This window comes from Pongo pygmaeus, chromosome 1 (genome assembly GCF_028885625.2).
Source record: "Pongo pygmaeus isolate AG05252 chromosome 1, NHGRI_mPonPyg2-v2.0_pri, whole genome shotgun sequence".
NCBI classification, from domain to species: Eukaryota; Metazoa; Chordata; class Mammalia; order Primates; family Hominidae; genus Pongo; species Pongo pygmaeus.
Window position 1 is genome coordinate 198363801 of NC_072373.2, and position 23037 is coordinate 198386837.

Consider the following 23037-nt stretch of genomic DNA (forward strand, 5'->3'; position numbering starts at 1 on the left):
TCACTCCAGCTTGGGTGACAAGAGAGAAACTCCGTCTCAAAAAAAAAAAAAAAAAAATTAGCTGGGTGTGGTGGCACACGCCTGTAGTTTCAGCTACTAGGGAGGCTAAGGCAGGAGAACTGCTTGAACCCAGGAGGCGGAGGTTGCAGTGAGCTGGGATCGTGCCATTGCACTCCAGCCTGGGTGACAAGAGCAAAACTCCATCTCAAAACAAACAAGCAAACAAACAAAAAAACACCAAATATCTGTTTGAGTACTTGCCTTTTATTCTTTTGGGTATATACTCAGAAGTGGAAGTGCTGGATCATATGGTAATTCTGTTTAATTTTTCTGAGGAAATGGCATATTGTATTCCATACCAGTTGCATTCCCAGTGACGTATGTCTTTTAAAAGATTACTTTCAGGCAAATGAAGACTAGACATAAGGAAGGCAAGAGTGGATGCAGAAATATTTGTTAAGAGGCTCTTGTAATTAACCATGAGATTGGTTATGGTAGCTTGTATCTACATAGTAACAGTGGAGGAGGTGAGAAGTCACTAGATTATGGTTTTGTTTGAAAGGCAGAGCCAACTGGATTTGCTGATGGGATTAGTTTGAGAGTATGAAAGAAAGTGAGAAAGCAAGGATGACTCCTAGGTTTTTGGCTTGAGCAACTGGAATAATGAGGTTTCCATTTACAAATGTGGGAAAGTTTGCAGGAAGATGAGGTGAATAAATCAAGAGTTTGTTTTGGGACATGTTAAAAATAATACACCTATTACACATCCAAATAGACAAAATGAGCCTGATGTTCAGAGAAAATGTATGGGTTGGAGAGGAAATTTGAGAGCCATCAGCATATACATGGCACTTAAAAGTATGAGATTTGTAAGATGGCTAACGCCTGTAATCTCAGCACTTTGGGAAGCCAAGGTGGGTGGATCACTAGAGGCCAGGAGTTCGAGACCAGCCTGGGCAACATAGTGAAGCATAGCTAAAGAAAAATTAAAAGTAAGGCAACACAGGGAGACGTCATCTCTATTTAAGAAAATAATAATAGCTGGGCTTGATGGTGCATGCCTGTAGTCTCAGCTACTCAGGAGACTGAGGCAGGAGGATTGCTTGAGTTCAGGAAGTCCAGGCTGCAGTGAGCCATGATCGTGCTACTGCACTCCAGCCTGGGCAACTGATATGGTCTGGCTCTGTGTTCCCACCCAAATCTCATCTTGTAGCTCCATAATTCCCACGTGTTGTAGAAGGGACCTGGTGAGAGATGACTGAATCATGGTGGGGGCGGGTCTTTCCCGTGCTTTTCTCATAATAGTGAATGGTTCTCATGAGATCTGACGGTTTTAAAATCGGGAGTGTCCCTGCACAAGCTCTCTTCTCTTGTCTGCCACCATGTGAAACGTGCCTTTCACCTTCCTCCATCATTGTGAGGTCTCCCTGGCCATGTGGAACCATGAGTCCAGTAAAACTCTTTCTTTTGTAAATTGCCCAGTCTCAGGTATGTCTTTATTAGCAGTGTGAAAACGGACTAACATGGCGACAGAGTAAGATCCTGTCTTAAAAATAAAATAAAATGGGCCAGGAGCAGTGGCTCACGCCTGTACTCCCAGCACTTTCAGAGGCTGAGGTGGGTGGATCACCTGAGGCCAGGAGTTCAAGATCAGCCTGGCCAACATGGTGAAACCCCATCTCTACTAAAAATACAAAATTAGCTGGGTGTGGTGGTGGGTGCCTGTAATCCCAGCCACTCGGGAGGCTGAGGCAGGAGAGTAATTTGAACCCAGGAGGCAGAGGTTGCAGTGAGCCAAGATCATGCCACTGCACTCCAGCCTGGGCAATAGAGTGAGACTCCATCTCAAAAAATAATAATAAATAAAATCATGAGACTTTATGATAATATCTGGGGAATGACTATAAACATCAAAAAGGAGTAGGACACCAAGGGCTGCGCCCTCTCCCAGGGAATGTCCCATTCCAGCAACAAGAAGGCGGTGAGAAAACAGCAAAGAATACTAAGGAGATGCCAATGAACGGGGAAGAAAGTCAAGAGGGCATGATGTCCTGGAAGCCAAATGAAGAAAGTGGTCAACTGTGTCAAATAAGATGCAGATGTAAAACAAGAACTGAAAAGTGGCCATTCCTCTTGGCGACATTAAGAAAGTTATGTCAGGCTGGGTGCAGTGGTTCATGCCTGTACTCCCAGCACTTTGGGAGGCTGAGGCGGGCAGATCACCTGAAGTCAGGAGTTCGAGACAAGCCTGACCAACATAGTGAAACCCCATCTCTACTAAACATACAAATATTAGTCGGGCATGGTGGTGCACAACTGTAATCCCAGATACTCGGGAGGATGAGGCAGGAGAATCGCTTGAACCCGGGAGGCAGAGGTTGCAGTGAGCCGAGATCGCACCACTGCACTCCAGCCCGGCGACAGAGCAAGACTCTGACTCAAAATAAATAAATAAATAAAATAGATGTTTCCGTCTTCCACAGGGAGGACCAAAAATAAATAAATAAATAAAATAGATGTGTCCGTCTTCCACAGGGAGGACGTGGGATGGTGGCAGAGCCGGCTGCAGCAGAGCTACAAATAAATATAAATAAAATAAAATAAAATAAATAAATAAAAGAAAGTTATTTCAAAGGATTGTCTGAGAGGCAAAAACCTAACTGCAGTGAGTTCAAGAGAGAATGAGAGGAGAGGGGAGTTGCAGACTGTGAGTAGGCAACGCTTTTGCTGTAAAGGGGAGTAGGGAAACGGTGAGGGACCTAGAGAGGGCTGGTTTTTGTTTGCCTTTGAGATGGGAGAAACAGCAGTACGGATGATGACAAGGATAATGCAGTCATCAGAGGGAAAAGAGACGAAGGGGGGATTACTAGATCTATGTCCTTAAGCAAACAAGAGGCGATGGGATCTACCGCACACGTGGAGGGGTTGACCTTAATTAAGGTCCAAAGTATGTGGGCTGTGGAATCTCCCTTCCAATCGCAGTAGAACTCAATCCAGGCGGTCTCCGGATTTCTCCAGACCACCTCCACCTGGAGTTGTTCTGAGCTGGGCCACCGAAAGTTGAGATTACTGAATGCGTGTGTCTCCCATTAACCCGTAAGCCCTCCAAAGGCTGCATCTAAGTCGCCTCTGAATTCTTCACATTCCTCCAAACTCTGGGCCACAGCCCCGCAATATGGGCTTATTGAATTAGCCCAAAGAGACACAAAGCAGCCTCTACGCAGCTGGTTTCACAAAGGGGGGCGGTCCTAACCCTGCGCTCTAGGATCCTGACGTTCGAGCTATCTCTCCTCCTCCCCTCTGCTCCCAGCTCTCCGCAGTCCAGCTCGTCGGCTGATCATCGTCCATAGAGGCCACCGTACCCGACGTTGCGGACAGTAACAAAGAGTCAAGCTTGGTGGAGGTGGAGCCTGAGGACACGACTGAATGACGATTGAACTGAGAGTTCAGGGGCGGGGTTTGAGGGCGAACTCGGGACAGAGACTGGACAGAGTTCAGGGAGGCGGGGCCTAATGATGGAGCAGGGAGGGGATTGGGCTGAGGGCGGTGCCTGCACGAGGATTGGGCCGAGCGCCTCGGGGGCGGTCCTTGAGGGGGCGGTGCTGTGTCGGAAGTCAAAGGTCAGTAAATAGTGGTGATGTCATGCAGGCAAGATGGCGGAAGGGTGAGCCTGTCGTTTTGCTCCTAGGTGTTGAGGCCTGAATTCTCCCAGGGTTGGGGTGCTGGTGGGGAACATGAGATCAGCGGGGGCGTGGACTGATCTGAAAGGGCAGAGTGGAGTCACATTGTGAGGGGGTGGGCAAGCGGTCTGCGAAGCCTCGGCCCGCAGGGTACATCCGAGGGGGAAACAAACCGGATCTTTGGGGCGGGCAGGGATCGCACCGCGGTGCTGCCAGATGTGTCTGTCTTCCACAGGGAGGACGTGGGATGGTGGCGGAGCTGGCTGCAGCAGAGCTACCAAGCAGTCAAAGAGAAGGTAAGCCGGGCCCGTGCCCTTCTTCCTTCACCAGGGCCCTGCGCCGCCTCAATGCAACCTGGTCCAACCAGCCCCGCCCAACTTTTGCGGGCGCTAGGTCTCAAGGATGAGGCTGACCTGGGCCTTTCTTTCAGCCTCTACCGGTCCACGGGAAAACAGACTTCGACGCAAACCAGTGTGATACTAGCCACAGTGAAATAAAGATGGTTTTAAAGGCTGGAGTTAACGAACGTTTTGTAGGAATCCATAGGAAGGAGCAATTATTCCAGCTCAGGAAATTCAGTTTCTTCGTGAAAGAGAGAACATTTGATACAGGTCTTGAAGGAAAAGATTCTAGCAATAAAAAAAACTTACTCATATAGTCATTCAAATATTAGAGTATATGCGACAACCAGCACTCTGATAGGTCTTGAGGATACAGACTTCAGCCAAACAGATGTAATCCTGGGCCTTACAAAGCTCACAGTCTAGTGGGGAGACAGCCATTAACCGAGTAGCCAAACAAATAGTTGTTTAGTTACCGTTGTGGTAAGTTCTGTGAAAGGAAAGTACAGGGGCACCTTGTCTATTCTGGGTAGTCAGTAACTCACCAGGGAAGGCCTCTGTGGAGAAGGAACCTCATCAAGGCCAACCCTGCCTAGACAGGATGAAAAGCAAGAACCCAAGCCAGAGATGAGCATGAGCCATACACACTGGTGCCTGATGAATTCTAAGTAGGGGCTATGCAACGGGCAGTAGAGAGAGAGAGATTAATCACCAGAGAGTGGAAGGCCTTCTTGCTGAACAATCTTTGTGGGATGAGTGATATTTGCTGTGCCACTGGGTAATTTGCCAATGTGTATTCCTGTTTCATTTCATGCTTATTTGTCAAAATCAGCCCAACTGAATTGTGGGAAAAGTTGATTACTATTTACCTCAAGCAATTGGGATGAGTCCTGCTTCAGGGCCGACTCCAGGAAGCTTCTGACCTCACCTACATAAGTCCCCTACTCTGGGAGTATTTTTGTTTTGTTTTGAGACAGAGTCTCACTCTGTCACCTAGGCTGGAGTGCACAGGTGCGGTCTCAGCTCACTGCAACCTCTGCCTCCCAGGTTGAAGTGATTCTTGTGCCTCAGCCTCCCAAGTAGCAGGGATTACAGGCGTGTGCCACTACTGGCTAATTTTTGTATTTTTAGTAGAGACAGAGTTTCATCATGTTGGCCAGGCTGGTCTCGAACTCCTCACCTCAGGTGAGCCACCTGCCTCGGCCTCCCAAAGTGCTGGGATTATAGGCGTGAGCCACCACACCCAGACATCTGGGAGCGTTTTTATTCCTCCCGTATCCTGGGTACTCCTGGACAGCCTCTCAGCAATAGCCCAGCAAATCTGAGAATGCCCTGAGCTGTTTATGTTGTTGATGAGGACTGAGAGGCTTGCACCCTAACATTTGATAGAAGAGACCCGAAAGTAGCATGTTTCCTGTTGGGTAATTTCCTGGCAGGAAAGTCTGACATTCATTCAGCAGATGTTGCATGAGGGCCTCCTGTGTTTCTCTCAAGGTTGATCTTATCATAACTTATGAAAAATAGATAGTTGGCCAACCTTCCGTCTTCATTCTTGGAATTCCCAGTTAAAAGCTGGGGTGGGGGTGGAGGTGGGAGTTGTTTATGCCTTTTTGGAAAGAAAAGACTTAATTTCCCTTTTTTTACTTTCTTACTCTTATATGTATTTGAGCAAGTGTTTTTTGTTTTTTGTTTGTTTGTTTTTGAGACCGAGTCTGGCTCTGTTACCAGGCTGGAGTGCAGTGGCTCAATCTCGGCTCTGCAACTTCCGCCTCCCGAGTTCAAGTGATTCTCCTGCCTTGGCCTCCTGAGTAGCTGGGATTACAGGTGTGCGCCACCATGCCCAGCTAATTTTTGTATTTTCAATAGAGACAGGGTTTCACCATGTTAGCCAGGCTGGTCTCGAACTCCTGACCTCAGGTAATCCGCCTGTCTCGGCCTCCCAAAGTGCTAGGATTACAGGCGTGAGCCACCACCCCTGGCCTCTTGGGCAAGTTTTTAACCTCTCTAGGCCTCAGTTCCTCATCTATAAAATGGGAATGCTAACAATACCTACTTGATGAGATTGTGGTGATGGTTAAATATTAATATATGTAAAACACTTAAGAACAGTACCTAGCATACAGTGCTATATAAGCATTAGCTGTTATTAAGTGCTGAGGCTGATGGGAAAACCTCTTAGATACCACCCCCAGTTCGTTTTTCCTTCCATTTTTTTTCTTGGTCCTTTGGTGCTTTCCTATCTTTATGTCCCATTCTGCTCCATCTGGACCACTCGCTTCTCAGCACTCCTTAGAACACATTGCCCTGAAGACCACAGCTATGAGATGGTGCTATCATCTGCTTTCCTCTGCTCCTTACCTCCTCCTGTCCTGTCTTCCTGTGTGTTGTCAAGGGCAATATGACTGACACAAATACTTGTGCATACACGTTGATAGAGAAAGGCATATCATTGCTCTACATACTTACCAGAAAGAAGAAATTAAAAAGAGAAAGGCACCAAATGCTTTTTAGTTCCATCACAGATTCCCCAACCTGATCTGGGCCCACATACTCTTCAGTCTCCAGTTTACATCTCCTCGCCTTAACTTCAGAAACTTTCCCAAAACCTAACTCTTCCCTCGGGTCCCCTGTTCAGCCACTTTATCCCTTTCACTTCCAGGAGACAACCTCATCTACAGGTCAACTCAATACTGACCTCATCTACAGGTCAACAAACAGGATCTTTAACTCCCTTCCCACCCTCAAAGCCGCCACCTATAAACTTATCTTTACTCACAGTCAGCTTCACCTACCGCTTGCCAAATCCAGTGGGTGGTTTTCAGCCCTTATCTTCCTGGACCATTCTGCCGCATTTGACACTAGTGATCACTCCCTCTCTTGAAACGCTACTCTCTTGGCTTTTGTGACATGATTCTTAAGTCTCCACATACTTCTCCAGACGTTGCTTTTGTAACTGTCTCATGAGTTCCTCTTCCTCTGCTTGCCCCCTACAGGTACTGTCTGAGGACACTTGTCCTCAGCCCATTGCTCTGTCTACTTTCCAAACTCTTCCTGGGTCACCTTCTCCACTTTCCTGTTAGGGCGACTCTTAGACCTTTTTCCTGAACTTTAGTGTTGTGTTTTGCTTTGTTTTGAGATGGGCTCTCGCTTTGTCACCCAAGCTGAAGTGCAGTGATGCAAACATGGTTCTCTGCAACCTCCACTTCCTGGATTCAAGCAATCCTCCCACCTCAGGCCCCCAAGTAGCTGGGACTATAGGCGTGTGCCATCACGCCCAACTAATTTTTGTATTTTTTGTAGAGATATCTTGCCATGTTGCCCAGGCTGGTCTCAAACCCCTGGGCTCAAGCAATCTGCCCACCTTGGTCTCCCAAAGTGCTGGGACTACAGGCATGAGCCACCATGCCCGGTCAGCTTTAGTGTTTGAGGATAGCTATTGCTGGACAGCTATCCTAGACAGCCCACAGTCATCTCAAGTTCTACGTGCCCAAAGTCATTGTTACCACCTTGTCTCTAGAACTGCTTCTCCTCCAGGATTTTCTCACTTAGCTGGCAGTACTGCATCTACCCAGTCACCTATTTTAGCAGCCTGTGGTGCTTCCATGATTCTTTTCTAGCCCTCAGTCAACATACCTGTTCAGTCACCAAGTCCACCTTCTTCTGCCTCCTATATCTTGAACCAGTCTCATCCTCTCCATCTTTACTAGCATTGTCCTTACTCACATTTTTCTATTTTCTTTCCTGCAGCCTCCTGACCAGCAGCCTCCTGACTGGTCTTCCTTCTTCCTCTTCTAATGTTCTCACCTCTGGACCTTTCCTCCATTCCAGTCACTGGAGTAATTTAGTGAAAAGGCAAATCTCATGTCCCACCCACTTCAAACCTTTGGTGGCTCCCCATCATCCATAGGGCTGACCAGGCTCTCCCTGGTTGCCCTTGGCAACCTCTCCAGCTTTATCCCTCACCACTCTTGCTTCACATTTTATGTCCATCAGGACTGTAATGCTTATAGACGTCATTAAAACTAAACCCCATGTCAACACTTCTTAGCTGACTCGTGTTCTTTTTTTTTTTTTTTTTTTTTTTTTTTGAGACAGGGTCTCACTCTGTTATCCAGACTGGAGTGCAGTGACATGATCACAGCCCACTGCAGCCTCAGCCACCCGGGCTCAGGTGATTCTCCCACCTCAGCCTCCTGGGTAGCTGGGACTACAGGCGTGTGCCATCACTTCTGGCTAATTTTTTGTATTTGTGTGTGTGTGTGTGGAGACGGTTTTGCCATAGTGTCCAAACTGGTCTCAAATTCCTGGGCTCAAGCAATCCTCCTGCCTCGGCTTCCCAAAGTGCTGGGATTACAGGCGTCAGCCACCGCACCTGGCCCACATCAATACTTCTTAACCAACTCCTGTTCGTTCTTTAAGGGCCCATTCCAGGCGTCCGGTCACCACATCTTCCCAACCTCTCCATAGTACAGCAGCTACTGCTCTGCCTTTGCACATAAGCACTATCATGGGACCATTTTCCCCAGTAGACTGTGACCTGCTTGAGGGCAATGTATGTTCATGTTTGTCTGATCAGAGCTCACAGTCTATCGGGAAGACAACTGTTTAGTCACACAAGTGGTTACATAATTGAAATTTCAGTGGTCCATGTAAATTTAACAAGCAAACATTTTTTGAGCACCTACTGTATGCTCTGTGTCAGATACTGGGGAACCATCAGGGAACAAAACACATAGGACCTGTGTTCACGCAACTCACAGTTTATCCAGGAAGACAGACATTGAACAGGTCATCTTATGTCTAAAGTATGTTCAATGTTAAAAAAGAGATAAATTGGGAGGCCGAGGTGGGCGAATCATGAGGTCAGGAGGTCGAGACCATCCTGGCTAACACGGTGAAACCCTGTCTCTACTAAAAATACAAAAAATTAGCCAGGCGTGGTGGTGGGCACCTGTAGTCCCAGCTACTCGGGAGGCTGAGGCAGAGGTTGCAGTGAGCAGAGATCGCGCCACCGCACTCCAGCCTGGGTAACAGAGCGAAACTCCATCTCAAAAAAAAAAAGAAGAGATAAAGCAGAGAGAGCCAGCTGAGCCTGAAGAGGCAGCAGGAAGCCCCTCTAGGGAAATGAAGCATAGACATTGAGGATGAACAGGAGTTTTCCAGATAAGAGGGTTCCTTCATTGTGTTTACAGGCTTGCTTGTTTTGAAGAGTTAGAACTCTGCGTCAGGGAGAGGAAACAATGTGTTCAGATATCCTGAGGCAGGACAGATGCTAGGGCATTTTAGAAACTTGAGGAAGGCCAGCTGGAGCTCAGTGAAGGGCACAGTGGTAGGGGATACCAGTCTGCCAGAGGCCAAGTTATATAGGCCTTGTAAGTAAAGGTGGATTTTCAATTTGCTCTTAGGATAGTGTGTAAACTTAAAGAGTGTAAAGCAGCATGGTCTGCCCTGACAGACAAAGCACCCACTGGGTGTCATAAGGAGAATGAAGTAAAGGTAGCTGAGACAACCTGGGAGGAATCCAGGTGAAAGAATAAGTTGGCCTGGACTAAGGTGGTGGCAGTGTGGATAGAAAGAGTGAATCGGTAAATGACCCGGGGCACAGTTTCATGGTGCCGTGAAATATTTTTTAAAATTTTAGTAAAAGTACATAAGTAAATGACCCCCTCCACCCCCAATTAAGGAGTCCTGAGTTGATATGGAGGCATGATTACCACCCCTAGAGAAGCCTGTAGGTGATATGTGAGACTGTGCCATTCAGAAACTTCCCAAGCTAATGAAAAGTGGGCAGGCCCTTCCCAGAAGAACAAACCACAGGAGCGCTCAAAAACATGCTTTAAAAAATGCAGGTGATTCTCCCCATGTAAGATGAAAGGGCTTGCAGGGGGAGTGGCCACTGAGATACTCCAGGAAGGCATCCTAGAGTTGGTGAGTCTGAAGCAAGACAGGGCAAGACCTAGAAGTGAGGTGAGGGGCTGCTTTCTCAAGTGAGGTCTGGGTGCAGGCTGAGAAACAGATTGGTTTAGCAGGAGCAAATACGCATTCTGCCCAAAGGAGCTTTGTAGAACCTCGGGATGGTAGAACCAAGAAGGCCTCGAAGAGAGTCTAATCTAGTCTTTCTCTTGACCACGTCCTCCTTTGTTGAATGTAAAAATCACATGCCTTTTTACTGATATTAAATTGTTAAGAATTACTCATAAAATAGCTTTCCAAGCTATTGCTGTTACTAATACAATTAGTAATTACTAATTCTTAAACCTGAAGGCAAATAACTTCACATACTGCCTCATATTTCAACTCAATTTCTCTGTAACAAAAAAAGTAAAAATAGAAACACTTTCCTTTGATAAAAAAATGACATGCCTTAGACTGGATGGCTCACGCCTATAATCCCAATACTTTGGGAGGCCAAGGTGGGCAGATCACCTGAGGTTGGGAGTTCGAGACCAGCCTGACCAACATGGAGAAACCCCATCTTTACTAAAAATACAAAATTAGCTGGGCGTGGTGGCGCATGCCTGTAATCCCAGCTACTCCAGAGGCTGAGGCAGAAGAATCGCTTGAACCCGGGAGGCGGAGGTTGCGGAGAGCCGAGATCGTGCCATTGCACTCCAGCCTGGGCAGCAAGAGCGAAACTCTGTCTCAAGAAAAAAAAAAAATCACATACCTTTTTTTCATGTTATTTGAAACTTGGTATGAATATCGTGATTTAAAGCATATCAAAGCAATTCATCAAAGTCAGTATTGTTTTCAGACTATCCCCCCTCTTTTCCTGTTTGCTCCTGAGAATCTCTGATCTAGATCACCTCATTTTACAGGAGAAAACTGAGAACTAGATGAGACTTACTCATGGCCACATAGCTTGTGAGTGCCTAGGCTGAGACTCAGTCCTCATGCCCAGAGTAGCAGGAAATTCCCCTACACTCTCTGCTGTCAGGTAATCCCAGATCATGGAATTGGGACAAATGAGCATTGTTTCTGAGCCCAAGCTCCCCTGCCACTTGAGATTTCCATTTGTCTGTCTGGTACTGAAGAAACACAGGGAACAGGAATAAGGGGTGGTGGGGCCAGCTGGCCCTGGCATCCCTCTCTTGTCTTCCCACAGTCCTCTGAAGCCTTGGAGTTTATGAAGCGGGACCTGACAGAGTTTACCCAGGTGGTGCAGCATGACACGGCCTGTACCATCGCAGCCACGGCCAGCGTGGTCAAGGAGAAGCTGGTTGTGAGTACCACCCAAACCCTCCCAAATAACTGCCCCTCGCAACCTGTCCTCTCCTGGGCTCCCAACCTTTCTACCATTAAGTGATTATTTTTCCCTATGGGGAAAAATATGTGGATTATTTTTCCTCCCATTTTGAAAGAATTGTGTCTGGCAACCAAACAAGCTGCATATTTTAAGTAATAATTCGTTTTCCCACTTCTGTATTGTTTTAGTACATGTTTTCCATTAGCAAAGTCATTCATGTTGACAACTTAGGAAATACAGACAAGTGAAAGAAAAGAGAAAGAATGAAAAAAGGAAGAGAGAGAGAGAGAGAAAGACCTAGAGACATCCATAACTCCATCTTCCAAAGATAGCTGCTGTTAATATTTTGGGGGTGTATCCCTTATGTACACTTCTTTTTCAAAATTGGGGTCAATTGAATACCATGTTTTGTAACCTTTTTTTTTTTTTTTTTTTTTTTTTTTGAGATGGAGTCTCCATCTGTCGCCCAGGCTGGAGTGCACTGGCGCCATCTCGGCTTACTGCAAGCTCCGCCTCCCGGGTTCATGCTATTCTGCTGCCTCAGCCTCCCAAGTAGCTGGGACCCACAGGTGCCCGCCACCACGCCTGGCTAATTTTTTGTATTTTTTAGTAGAGACGGGGTTTCACTGTGTTAGCCAAGATGGTCTCGATCTCCTGACCTCGTGATCTGCCCTCCTCGATCTCCCAAAGTGCTGGGATTACAGGCGTGAGCCACTGCACCCAGCCCCTATTTTTTTACTTAAACTGCAAACCTTGTTCTAGAGTGTAGTAAGTGGCATGGTATTCCACTATGTGGATTTAACCAGTTGCTGCTTTCCTATTTCAGTTTTTTCCAGTATTGTACACAGAGCTACAGTAAACATTCTGCTAAACCTTCACCCAGTGCCATAATATTTGCTTTATAATAAAATTGTGGAAGGTATCACAGAGTGGTTAGTTTAAGCCTTTTACTATCTACTCAAAACTGCCCTCCAGAAATGTTGTACCAACTTATTTTCTTACTGGTCCTGTTCTTTGTTGGTGGTGGTGGTGGTTTTGAGACGGGGTCTCACTCTGTCACCCAGGCTGGAGTGCAGTGGCATGATCTCAGCTCATTGCAACCTTTGCCTCCTGGGCTCAAGTGATTCCCCCACCTCAGCCTCCCAAATAGCTGGGACCACAGGTGCATGCCACCACACCCAGCTAATTTTTGTATTTTTTGTAGAGATAGGGTTTCACTCTGTTGGCCAGGCTGGTCTCAAACTCCTGAGCTTAAGGGATCCACCTGCTTCGGCCTCCCGAAGTGCTGGGATTACAGGCGTGAGCCACCGTGCCTGGCTTGTTTGTTGTTTTCTAATTTTAGATTCAGGGGATACATGCACAGGTTTGTTACATGGGTATATTGTGTATATGCTGAGGTTTGGGCTTTTAATGAACCCATCACCGACTAGTACCCCATAGATAGTTTTAATCAGAAATGTACAGTGGAAACCTCTTATAAGATGGAAGTTAGAGTCTAAAGTCAGTGTGAGAAGGAAAAATTGTGGTCAAAGATATCCCCGCAAAGTTCTGAAGTTTCCAGTGAGGTAAAGCATACTGTTTTTTATATTACAATTTTTCCTTTAGCATTGGAACAGATTGCAGCTTCTTAATTTGATCACCAGCTGAATCAATTATCTTGTAATTAATTACTCATATTACGAAAAATGAGTTTTGGAATTTTTTTAGTCAAGCTTATTTTGCTGAATCCTCTTGTAAAATACTGTCCACCTGCTAACCTCAGCTACTGATGAGCATGAATGACCAGTTGTAACCCTGCTAAACTGCTATAAGTCTAGTCAATAGCAGAGATATCACTTGTTTATTTCATTCATTTATTCTTTTTTTTTTCATTCAGCAAATATTGTTACCTGTAACAATATGTGCCAGGCACTATGATAGGTTCTAGGTTTAAAATGCTTCAGCAGCTTAATCAAGAGTAAATAAAATTTTCCACAAGGTTTTTAGACCCTGTTCTGAGCACCCTATCCCTGTCTGCTGGAAGACATTCTGACCAGTGTGGTCTGTATAGTGACCCTCAGTTGGTCCCAGGCAAGGCAAGGCTATCCTGCCCATATGTTTCCAACCTTTTGTACAAAGTATTCTACTTCCTGAGCAATGATGATGATGAAATTGCAATATTACAATGCTGCAGTTTGTTAAGCGTATGCTGTGTGCCAGGCATTGTCCATGCCCTATCTTTTAATCTTCATGGTAACCCTATGAAGGATGTATACTTAACCCCATTTTATAATAAGGAAACTGAGGTTCAGAAAGGGTTTCGGTCTCATGACCAACAAGTGGTAGAGCAAAGATTCAAACTAGCTTTGTCTAACTCCAAAGCTAGTACCCTTTCTACCACTCTACCCATAGGCCCTCTTCCCCGCTGATATGTCTATGGCATGGACCTTCTCTGGCCAAGTTTTGACCAGCCTGACTGACCTTGAAATTTTGATGAAACAGCCAATCAAAGATCTCTGATCTACACAGGCCTACCATGGCCCTGTTCTGCAGCCCCACTTGGGAGATGGAGGACCCTTGCCTCCTCCCTCTCCTTCTGCAGCCCCAGAGACAGGTGAAGGGTCGTGAGTGCTTCCCTGGTCCCCCAACACACGGTACACCTTTGCCCCAATGTTTTACCCCCATACCCCAGATTGCAGCCTGTTCCCGGGGCGCTTGCTTCCTCTGCCCATTCTCTATACAGACAGAAGGTTCCTCAGGAGCAACAGAGAAGATGAAGAAAGGGTTGTCTGACTTCCTAGGAGTGATCTCAGACACCTTTGCCCCCTCGCCAGACAAAACCATCGACTGCGATGTCATCACCCTGATGGGCACACCGTCTGGCACAGCTGAGCCCTATGATGGCACCAAGGTACTCACTGACAGTCTCCCCTGCAGATGCCTAACATCTGTAACCTGGGCTTTAACTTCCAACCTGTACTCACAAAAGCAGCCCATGTTCAGGCCAAAAAATAAATAGGGTATATTATTAATAGTAAATCAGAAAATACTAGTAAGCAAGGACAGGATAATTATTTTTAAACTCATAATTGCATCACCCAAAGAGAGTCCCTGATTTCTTATTGGTATATAATCTTACATTTGTATTTGTTTATAAACATAGGTAAAGATAGTTTGGTTTTTTCTTTTGAACAAAAAAGACATTTTATACATGCAGTTTTGTAACCTACTTTTAAAAACTCCACAAACGCAGCATCTTTCCTAATCATCTTTTTTTTTTTTTTTTTTTAAATGAGACAGGGTCTCACTCTGTCACCCAAGCTCTCTCTGGGGCTCAGTGGCACAATCACGGCTCACTGCAGCCCCGACTTTCCAGGCTCAAGGGTCCTTCCACCTCAGTCTCCTGAGTAGCTGGGACCACCGGCGTGAACCACCACACCCAACTAATTTAAAAAAATTTTTTTGGTAGAAATGGGGTCTCACTGTGTTGCCCAGGCTGGTCTCAAATGCCTGGGCTCAAGTGACTCCCAGCTTGGTCTCCCAAAGTGCTAGGATTACAGGTGTGAGCCACTGTGCCCAGCCAGCCATAATTTTTAATGTCTTTAAATTCTTACAAGTGAATATAGCATTATTTATTCCATTATTTCCTTCATGTTGCATATTTGGATTCCTTTCAGCTTTCAAGCATAATAAGGAACACTGTGGAGAGCATTTTTAGAGGCATAATCTCCACATTTGGGTTATTTAGACTAATTTCTAGTAATATACGTATAGGTAAGGGGAGAGAGGTGTCTTCAGAGCACTTAAAGCAACAGCCACAGTAGCATATTTTTGCTGCATTTTCTTTTCTTCTTCTTTTTTTTTTTTTTTGAGACAGGGTCTCACTCTGTCACCCAGGCTGGAGTGCAGTGGCATGATCCCAGCTCACTGCAGCTTCAACTTCCTGGGCTCAAGTGTTCCTCCCACGTCAACCTCCCTAGCATCCCTAGTAGCAGGGACCACAGGCATGCACCACCACACCCGGCCTTTTATTTATTTATTTATTTATTTTTTTGTAGCGATGAGGTCTCCCTGTTCTGCCTAGGCTGGTCTCAAACCCCTGGGCCCAAGTGATCCTCCTACCTCAGCCCCCTAACGTACTGAGATTACAGGCGTAAGCCACTGCGCCTGGCCACGTTGTATTTTCTATTTCATGGAGTGTTTTCTTCTAAATTCACAATATAATGTCATGGCAGTTGGGCCCTCTTCGTAGTTTGTTTTTTTTTGTTTTTTGTTTTTTTTTTGAAATAGGGTCTCACTCTGTCCCCCAGGCTGGAGTACAGTGGTGCGATCACAGCTCACGGCAGCCTCGATCTCCTAAGGTGCTCCTCCCACCTCAGCCTCCTGAGCAGCTGGGACTATAGGCACACATCACCACGCCCAGCTAATTTTTATGCTTGTAGAAATAGGGTTTCCCCATGTTGCCTAGGCTGGCTTCGTAGCATTTTATCACATTGACTTCTTTTTTTTTTTGAGATGGAGTCTCTTTCTGTCGCCCAGACTGGAGTGCAGTGAAGCGATCTCGGCTCACTGCAACCTCCACCTCCTGGGTTCAAGCGATTCTCCTGCCTCAGCATCCTGAGTAGCTGGGATTACAGGCGCGCATCACCATGCCCGGCTAATTTTTTTATTTTTAGTAGAGACGGGGTTTCACCATGTTGGCCAGGCTGGTTTTGAACTCCAGACCTCCAGAGATCCACCTACCTCAACCTCCCAGAGTGTTGGGATTACAGGCGTGAGCCATCGCACCCGGCCCACATTGAACTTCTGTTCCAAAAGTACTGATGTTTCAAGTATGTGTTTTAGCACTAGCATTAGCGCCACCACTTAGTGAACGTGTGAGTGGAATTGTGAAAATGTTTGATAAGATTTTGAGCTATAACGACAGTGAATTACCACCAGACCGCTTATAGACAGCCCATGCTTCCTGCAATACTGAGGAAGAAAGGCGGACTTTGTCTTTGCCAGCTAAGTTTGCCACCCTGTGATCCTAGTGGGAACGTAACTTGGTAGAGACTGGCTATACAATTAATAAATTCTTGGATGGTTTTAATTAGAGGGAAATTGTGTTATTTTAAAATTTGTCCCTAAATTTTGACTTTATTAATATATTGGCACTAACATTTTTCAAATTTCACTTACTACAAAGCATTTTATACAAATAATTTTGTAGCCTGCTTATGCTGTATTTTCTTAGTTCCTGGGGTAGAATACTGGGTGAAAGGCCATTTTTCTGGGAACCCCAGTTTTGGATGCCTAGCCTAGTGCCCCACTCTCTGTGCCACAGTGCTAATTAACAAATGCCCTGGGGGTATCCCAGCCAACAAGGAAGGAGCTGGGTTGTGGTTGACTGAGTATCCTGGCAGAGAAAGGGTGCTTTCTATGCCCAGTATCTCAGAATTTCTGTTTCCTCTTCTCTGTTTCTTACAGGCTCGCCTCTATAGCCTGCAGTCAGACCCAGCAACCTACTGCAATGAACCAGATGGTGAGAGGGTAGCATTGAGCGGGTGGGCTTGTAGGGCAAGTAGACTAAGGGGGTCTGGGTTGTAGACCCTGTTTGTCTCAGGTAGCAGAGGCCGGGCATCCCCTATGTAGGGGGACCAGAGTGAGACTAGTGTGTACCTTATACTTTGTGGGGTGGGTTAATGTTCTCTTTTCTTTCCTGAACTTGAGCTGTCCTGCCCACCCTGCAGGGACTTGGCCCCTCTCATCCCTCATCCTTAGCTCAGCCTCCCTCCCAGCCTTGCTGCCCCCCTTGCCTTCTCTTCAGCTCCTGTTAGCTAAGCCCCTGCCATGCAGCAAACCCCATTATGGGAACTGGAGATCAGAAATGAGCCAAACCCTCCACCTAGTCCAACCCTCCAGGAACTGGCAGTTAAGAGGGGGAAAGCAGAAACAGTCAATAAAGTAGAAATACTAGAGAGCAGCATGACTGCTTCTGCAGAGCAGCGGGGCAGCAGGAGCCAGAGGAATGGCACCCTTCCTGGCCTGGGAACCAAGCAAGTGATGCTGGAGTTGGGTTTTGTTTGTTTGTTTGTTTGTTTTTGAGATGGAGTCTCACCCTGTCTCCCAGGATAGAGTGCAATGGCGTGATCTTGGTTCACTGCAACCTCCGCCTCCTGGGTTCTAGCAATTCTCTTGCCTCAGCCTCCCGAGTAGCTGGGCTTACAGGCGCCCGCCACCACATCTGGCTAATTTTTGTATTTTTAGTAGAGACAGGGTTTCACCATGTTGGTCAGGCTGGTCTCAAACTCCTGACCTCAGGTGATCCACCTGTCTCAGCCTCCCAAAATGCAGGGATTACAGGCATGAGCCACCACGCTTGGATGGAGTTGGGGTTTTAAGGTTAAATTAGAAGTCAACTAGTTTCACTATGAGAAGTCGGGAAGGGCATTCAGGCAAAGAGAGTGGGCAGAGAGAGCAGGGAGCACCCGCCTTTTAGTAACGCCGGGTTAAACGGTGTGTATGAGGAAGTGAAGGCAGTGAGAGCAGCTCGTGGGAGCCAGATTGTGAAGGGCTTTGTGTGCCAGACCAGGCAGTTGGAATTTTGGCCTAAAAGCCTCACAGTAGTAGCTCTAGACCTCTCTTTAGTCACAAAGGCCTTTAAAAATCTATTGAAAATGACAAGCTCTCCCTCCACAAAACTTTTTGTGCAATATGGGAATTCTTTGACCCTTTGAAGCCCATCTTGGACTCCAGCTTAAAAAGCCCTCCCATAGAGAGCCAATGAAAGGTTTTGAGGCCTGGGGTGATCAGAGTTTGCATTTTGTAAAGCAGCCCTTGGGGCAGCATTGTGAAGAATGAAGTAGAAAGACAGAAGACAGGAAGACCAGTTAGGAGGCTAGGTAGGAATCCCGTGTCAGAGGTAAGGCCAGAACCTAGGAAGAGTCAGTTGGCATGAAGAGGACAGTGTGCGTATAAAAGACACAAGTTAGCCAGGCATGATGGCGTGCCCATAGCCTCAGCTATTCAGAAGGTTGAGGCAGGAGGATCACTTGGTTCCAGAAGTTCAAGGTTGCAGTGAGCCATGGTTGTGCCACTGCACTCCAGCCTGGTGACAGAGCAAGCCTCTATCTCTAAAAAATAAAAAGGAGACACTGAGGAAGTGTGATCCAGAGTGATTGGATAAGGGAGGAGATAGGATGGCCGCCAGGTTGGATAACCCTGTCAGATAACCAGATGGGAAGGAAAATGAGTGCACGGTGTGTTTGCAGGTGGAAGTATTGGGGGTACCTGGACCTCTGGATCTGGGGCCGAGAGAGTAGCCTGGGCTGCAAAGAGACACAGGAATTATCAGTGGGAGGATGAGGTTGAAACTTGTGGTTTAGTGGCAATTATTTTGGGGGAAAAAAAAAAAAAGCCAGAGAGATATGGAAAGGAAAGGAAAACGAGAAGCCCACAGAGACTCAGATGGACCAACCAGAGAAGTGGAGGAAGATAACAAAGGAGTGAGAAACCAGGAGAGACGAGGGCTTCAGGAGAAAGGCAATGGCCCCCAGAGTCAGAGATGGTCACATGAGGGAAGACAGAGAAATAGATGTTGGCTCTGACAGCTGGGGTCATGTGACCTGAGAACAGCTGTTTCAGAGATGAGGAGATTCAGCAGCCAGGTGCCATGGACTAAAAAGCCAACAGGGATATGAGAAAATGGAGATTGCAGCCCCTTCTGGAGATCACTCAGGTGCGGCACCCGCCCCTTCACCCTGCCTGACCCCCTACCCTTGGCTAAGTGGCTTTGAACACAAAAGCTTTCTTCATCTTCCATGTCCAGCCTTAGATATGTTCTGTAGGCCCAGTGTTCTTTTCCCAGACCAAGGCAACTGACCGTCAGCATCTGTCCCTCTGCAGGGCCCCCGGAATTGTTTGATGCCTGGCTTTCCCAGTTCTGCTTGGAGGAGAAGAAGGGGGAGATCTCAGAGCTACTTGTAGGCAGTCCCTCCATCCGGGCCCTCTACACCAAGATGGTGAGGGCCCAGCCTGCAGGGCCTCAGCCAGCTCCAGGCTTGAGGTGTCGGGAGGTGGGAGGGACATGTTCAGAGTCACTGTGGAGTCATCTGGCCCAGAGAGCACTGGGAGGCTCCATAGAGCCAAACCAGCCATGTCCTGAGCCAAGACCCCACATGGGAGAAGCTGGTTTGCCAGGCTTCTGGCAATCAGAGAATGGTGAGAAATGGAAGGGCCAGCAAAGCCTGAAGGGAGTTCTTTTCTCCCTCCTTGGCCAACCCGGATTAGGAAGGTGGGTCTGGCTGAAACTTTGGTGGGGGTGGAAGTGCTCTGACTCTCACTGCTAAGCCACTTACTGGGTCTGAAATCCAGACTGGCTGGGAATAGACTAATAAGGCTGGGGACACAGACCCCACACAAATACTCCCAAAGTCTCACCTCCATTTTCCCCTCCCTCCAGGTTCCAGCAGCTGTTTCCCATTCAGAATTCTGGCATCGGTATTTCTATAAAGTCCATCAGTTAGAGCAGGTATGCTGGTCTAGCATGGGGAGGTCCCCACTCAACCCTGGGGGAAGCAGGCTGGATTTATTGAGAGAAGAAAGGGATACAGGGTGCCAAGAGTTGTGGGATCAGGACCAGGGTCTAGGAAGAGGGTGCCCTGACTGCCTGTGGCCATCTGCTCCCCCACATTCAGGAGCAGGCCCGGAGGGACGCCCTGAAGCAGCGGGCGGAACAGAGCATCTCTGAAGAGCCCGGCTGGGAGGAGGAGGAAGGTAAGAGGCGTTGAGAGGTGAGGGGCAAGTGACACATCTGTGCGGGACACTGTGGGCTGGGCCATGCTCTCTGAAGCCTGGAGAGACTTGGTGCCCATCAGGGAAGAGTAGGGAACAAGCACATTGTATGTGTGAGGATAGGCGGAGCTAACAAGGGGATATTGAACAAGGCTAGTGGAATTCCGATTTAGCTACAGAAATCACATGTGTCAGTTGGTGTAGATTCCCCTGCCAGCCCATGAACCAGCTGCCGCTTAGTCACTGGGGAGCTTCTTGAAAATCCAGATTCCTTTCCCCACCTTCTAAAGAAGACTGTAAAGATGTGGCCAGACATGTATTTTAAACAAGCTCCCTGGTAATACTAATGCCCAGGCTGGTTTGGGAACCACTGAATTAGGGAGGGAGCTGAGCATCTTCTACCTGTAGCTCAGCTTAGAACAGCATGTTGAAGCCTTCTGGATGATATAATATTAACGCATTTCTTGTTTACACCATATGTCCAGGCTGCCCTAAGAGCTCTACACAGAGTCCTTACCACAACCCCGTTACCCCTCTTAAGGATAAAAGTAAGTTAAGAGTAAGTTAAAAGTTAGGTGGCTTGCCCAATCATACACCTAGGATGTAGCAGAGCCCAACCTGAACCCAAAACTGCCTCACTTCTGAGCCTTGGCTTTCTAATCCGTAACAGCCCCTTGGACTGCATTGCTGGAAGCCCACCAGGCATTAGGCCCCAGGGCTAAACAGGACTTTGACTAGCAGGGAGTGTCTGCAGAAGCGTTGTCATGGCGAAGGGGTGAGCTAAATGACACTATTGAGTCTTTTTTTTTTTTTTTCGTTTTGAGGCAGAGTCTCACTCTGTCGTCCAGGCTGGAGTGCAGTGGTGCAATCTCCGCCCACTGCAACCACCACCTCCTGGGTTCAAGCGATTCTCCTGCCTCAGCCTCCCGAGTAGCTGGGATTACAGACATGTGCCACCACACCCAGCTAATATTTTTTGTATTTTTAGTAGAGATGGGGTTTCACCGTGTTGGCCAGGCTGGTCTCAAAAACTCCTGACCTCAGGTGATCCACCACCTCATCCTCCCAAAGTGCTGGGATTACAGGTGTGAGCCACCATGCCCGGCTTGAGTCTTGATCAGAGTAAACTTTGGCAGGAACTTGAGAGCTCCAAGGTTGTCTTATGGCTGGCCAAGTTACATTTCCCTCTTGCCCCTCCCTTTCTCTCTCTACAGAGGAGCTCATGGGCATTTCACCCACATCTCCAAAAGAGGCAAAGGTTCCTGTGGCCAAAACTTCTACATTCCCTGAAGGAGGACCTGGTCCCCAGAGCCCCTGTGAAGAGAATCTGGTGACTTCAGTTGAGCCCCCAGCAGAGGTGACTCCATCAGAGAGCAGTGAGAGCATCTCCCTCGTGACACAGATCGCCAACCCGGCCACTGCACCTGAGGCACGAGTGCTGCCCAAGGACCTGTCCCAAAAGCTGCTAGAGGCCTCTTTGGAGGAACAGGGCCTGGCTGTGGATGTGGGCGAGACTGGACCCCCACCCCCTATTCACTCCAAGCCCCTAACCCCTGCTGGCCACCCCAGCGGCCCAGAGCCCAGGCCTCCAGCCAGAGTAGAGACTCTGAGGGAGGAGGCGCCCACAGACTTACGGGTGTTTGAGCTGAACTCGGACAGTGGGAAGTCTACACCCTCCAACAATGGAAAGAAAGGTAGGTCTGGAGGTCCAAGCCCAGAGGGTTGTGTGGGGTCAGGGCCAACTCCCGAGGCAGATTTGTCTCCTTGTCCCTTCTTAGGATACTATGAGCAGATTTTTTTCATTTCTGATAATGATGACAGCTGCTATATATTGACTGTTTGCTAACATATTTCATTAATTCTAAGTTGCACATAATCTCAGAAATAAGAATGCATCTTCAATTGTTGGCATCTTAAGAGTCAACAAAACAAGTTTGATGCCAGATCCCATGCTAAATATGTTATATGGCACCTAATTTCTCACTATTATTGTCCTCATTTTCCAAATGAAGAAAGTGAGGCCCAAAAATATTAGGTAACTTGCCCAAGTTCACATGGCCAGGAGGCCCAGATTCAGAACCAGGGCTGTCTGACTCAAGCCCATGCCCTTAACTAGCACACTGTGCCAATTTCTATCTTTTTGGACAATTTAACCTTACCCTGGCTTGGGAATCCCAGTGACGTTGATGTTAAGGGTCTTCTTCCTGTGTAACCTTAGGAAAGTCATTCAGCTTCCCCAAGCCTTCATTATTATAAAATATATAAACAAAACTCATACCTACAGTTTAAAGAAGAAATAATGAACACCCATGAACTTACAGTGACCCAGCTTGAATAATGGAGCTTCAGTTTCTTATCTGTATAATGGAATTTTAGACTGGAGACTCTGAGTTTATGTCAAAGAGCAACCTCTGTAACTGCAGGAATTAAAGGACAAGGATAGCCTTGGTGTCAGCCTTTTTGCCACATCCAAAATACCACTTCAGGGATGGCTGATTATCACTAAGAACCCCCACCCAGCCCCCCACCACCTGCACACTTCACACACACATCCTCCTGTCTTTGCTAACACTCAGCACCAGCCACAGCCACAAAGCTTGCCCAGCAGGTAAGGCCTGGCCTGCTGGTGCAGTAAGGGACTGGTTTGCCACAGTGGATGGGAAATGGACCCCACCCCACCCCTAACCTATTCCCTGATGGAAACCATGGAGTTTCCAGTCTCCAGCCCAGTGCCTCCCTTCTGACTCTGATCAGTGAGGTCATCCATTGGGCTCCTACCTGTTTGTTTTTTTTTTTTTTTGAGGCAGAGTCTCACTCTCGCCTAGGCTGGAGTGCAGTGGCGCGATCTCGGCTCACTGCAACCTCCGCCTCCCAGGTTCGCGCCATTCTCCTGCCTCAGCCTCCCGAGTAGCTGGGACTACAGGCGCATGCTGCCACGCCCGGCTAATTTTTTGTATTTTTAGTAGAGATGGGGTTTCACTGTGTTAGCCAGGATGGTCTCGATCTCCTGACCTTG

The 23037-nt window shown here is 47.4% G+C and overlaps 1 protein-coding gene across 4 annotated transcripts in view; it reads left to right on the forward strand.

Moving 5' to 3' along the window:
* Positions 1-3614: 3614 nt before the first annotated feature.
* Positions 3615-23037, forward strand: part of BSDC1 (BSD domain containing 1) — a 29201-nt gene continuing 9778 nt past the window's right edge. For 2 of the 4 annotated variants that reach the window (XM_054464593.1, XM_054464574.2), the window contains exons 1-9: positions 3615-3664; positions 3916-3976; positions 11127-11243; positions 13990-14157; positions 16716-16770; positions 19134-19249; positions 19690-19758; positions 19925-20003; positions 21236-21715. In XM_054464593.1, coding sequence (XP_054320568.1) covers positions 3654-3664; positions 3916-3976; positions 11127-11243; positions 13990-14157; positions 16716-16770; positions 19134-19249; positions 19690-19758; positions 19925-20003; positions 21236-21715 — 1156 coding nt within the window. In that variant the 5' untranslated portion in view covers positions 3615-3653. Of the gene's footprint in view, positions 3665-3915; positions 3977-11126; positions 11244-13938; positions 14158-16715; positions 16771-19133; positions 19250-19689; positions 19759-19924; positions 20004-21235; positions 21716-23037 lie in introns of all 4 variants that reach the window. The other 2 variants (XM_054464583.2, XM_054464564.2) reach the window with 2 other exon arrangements.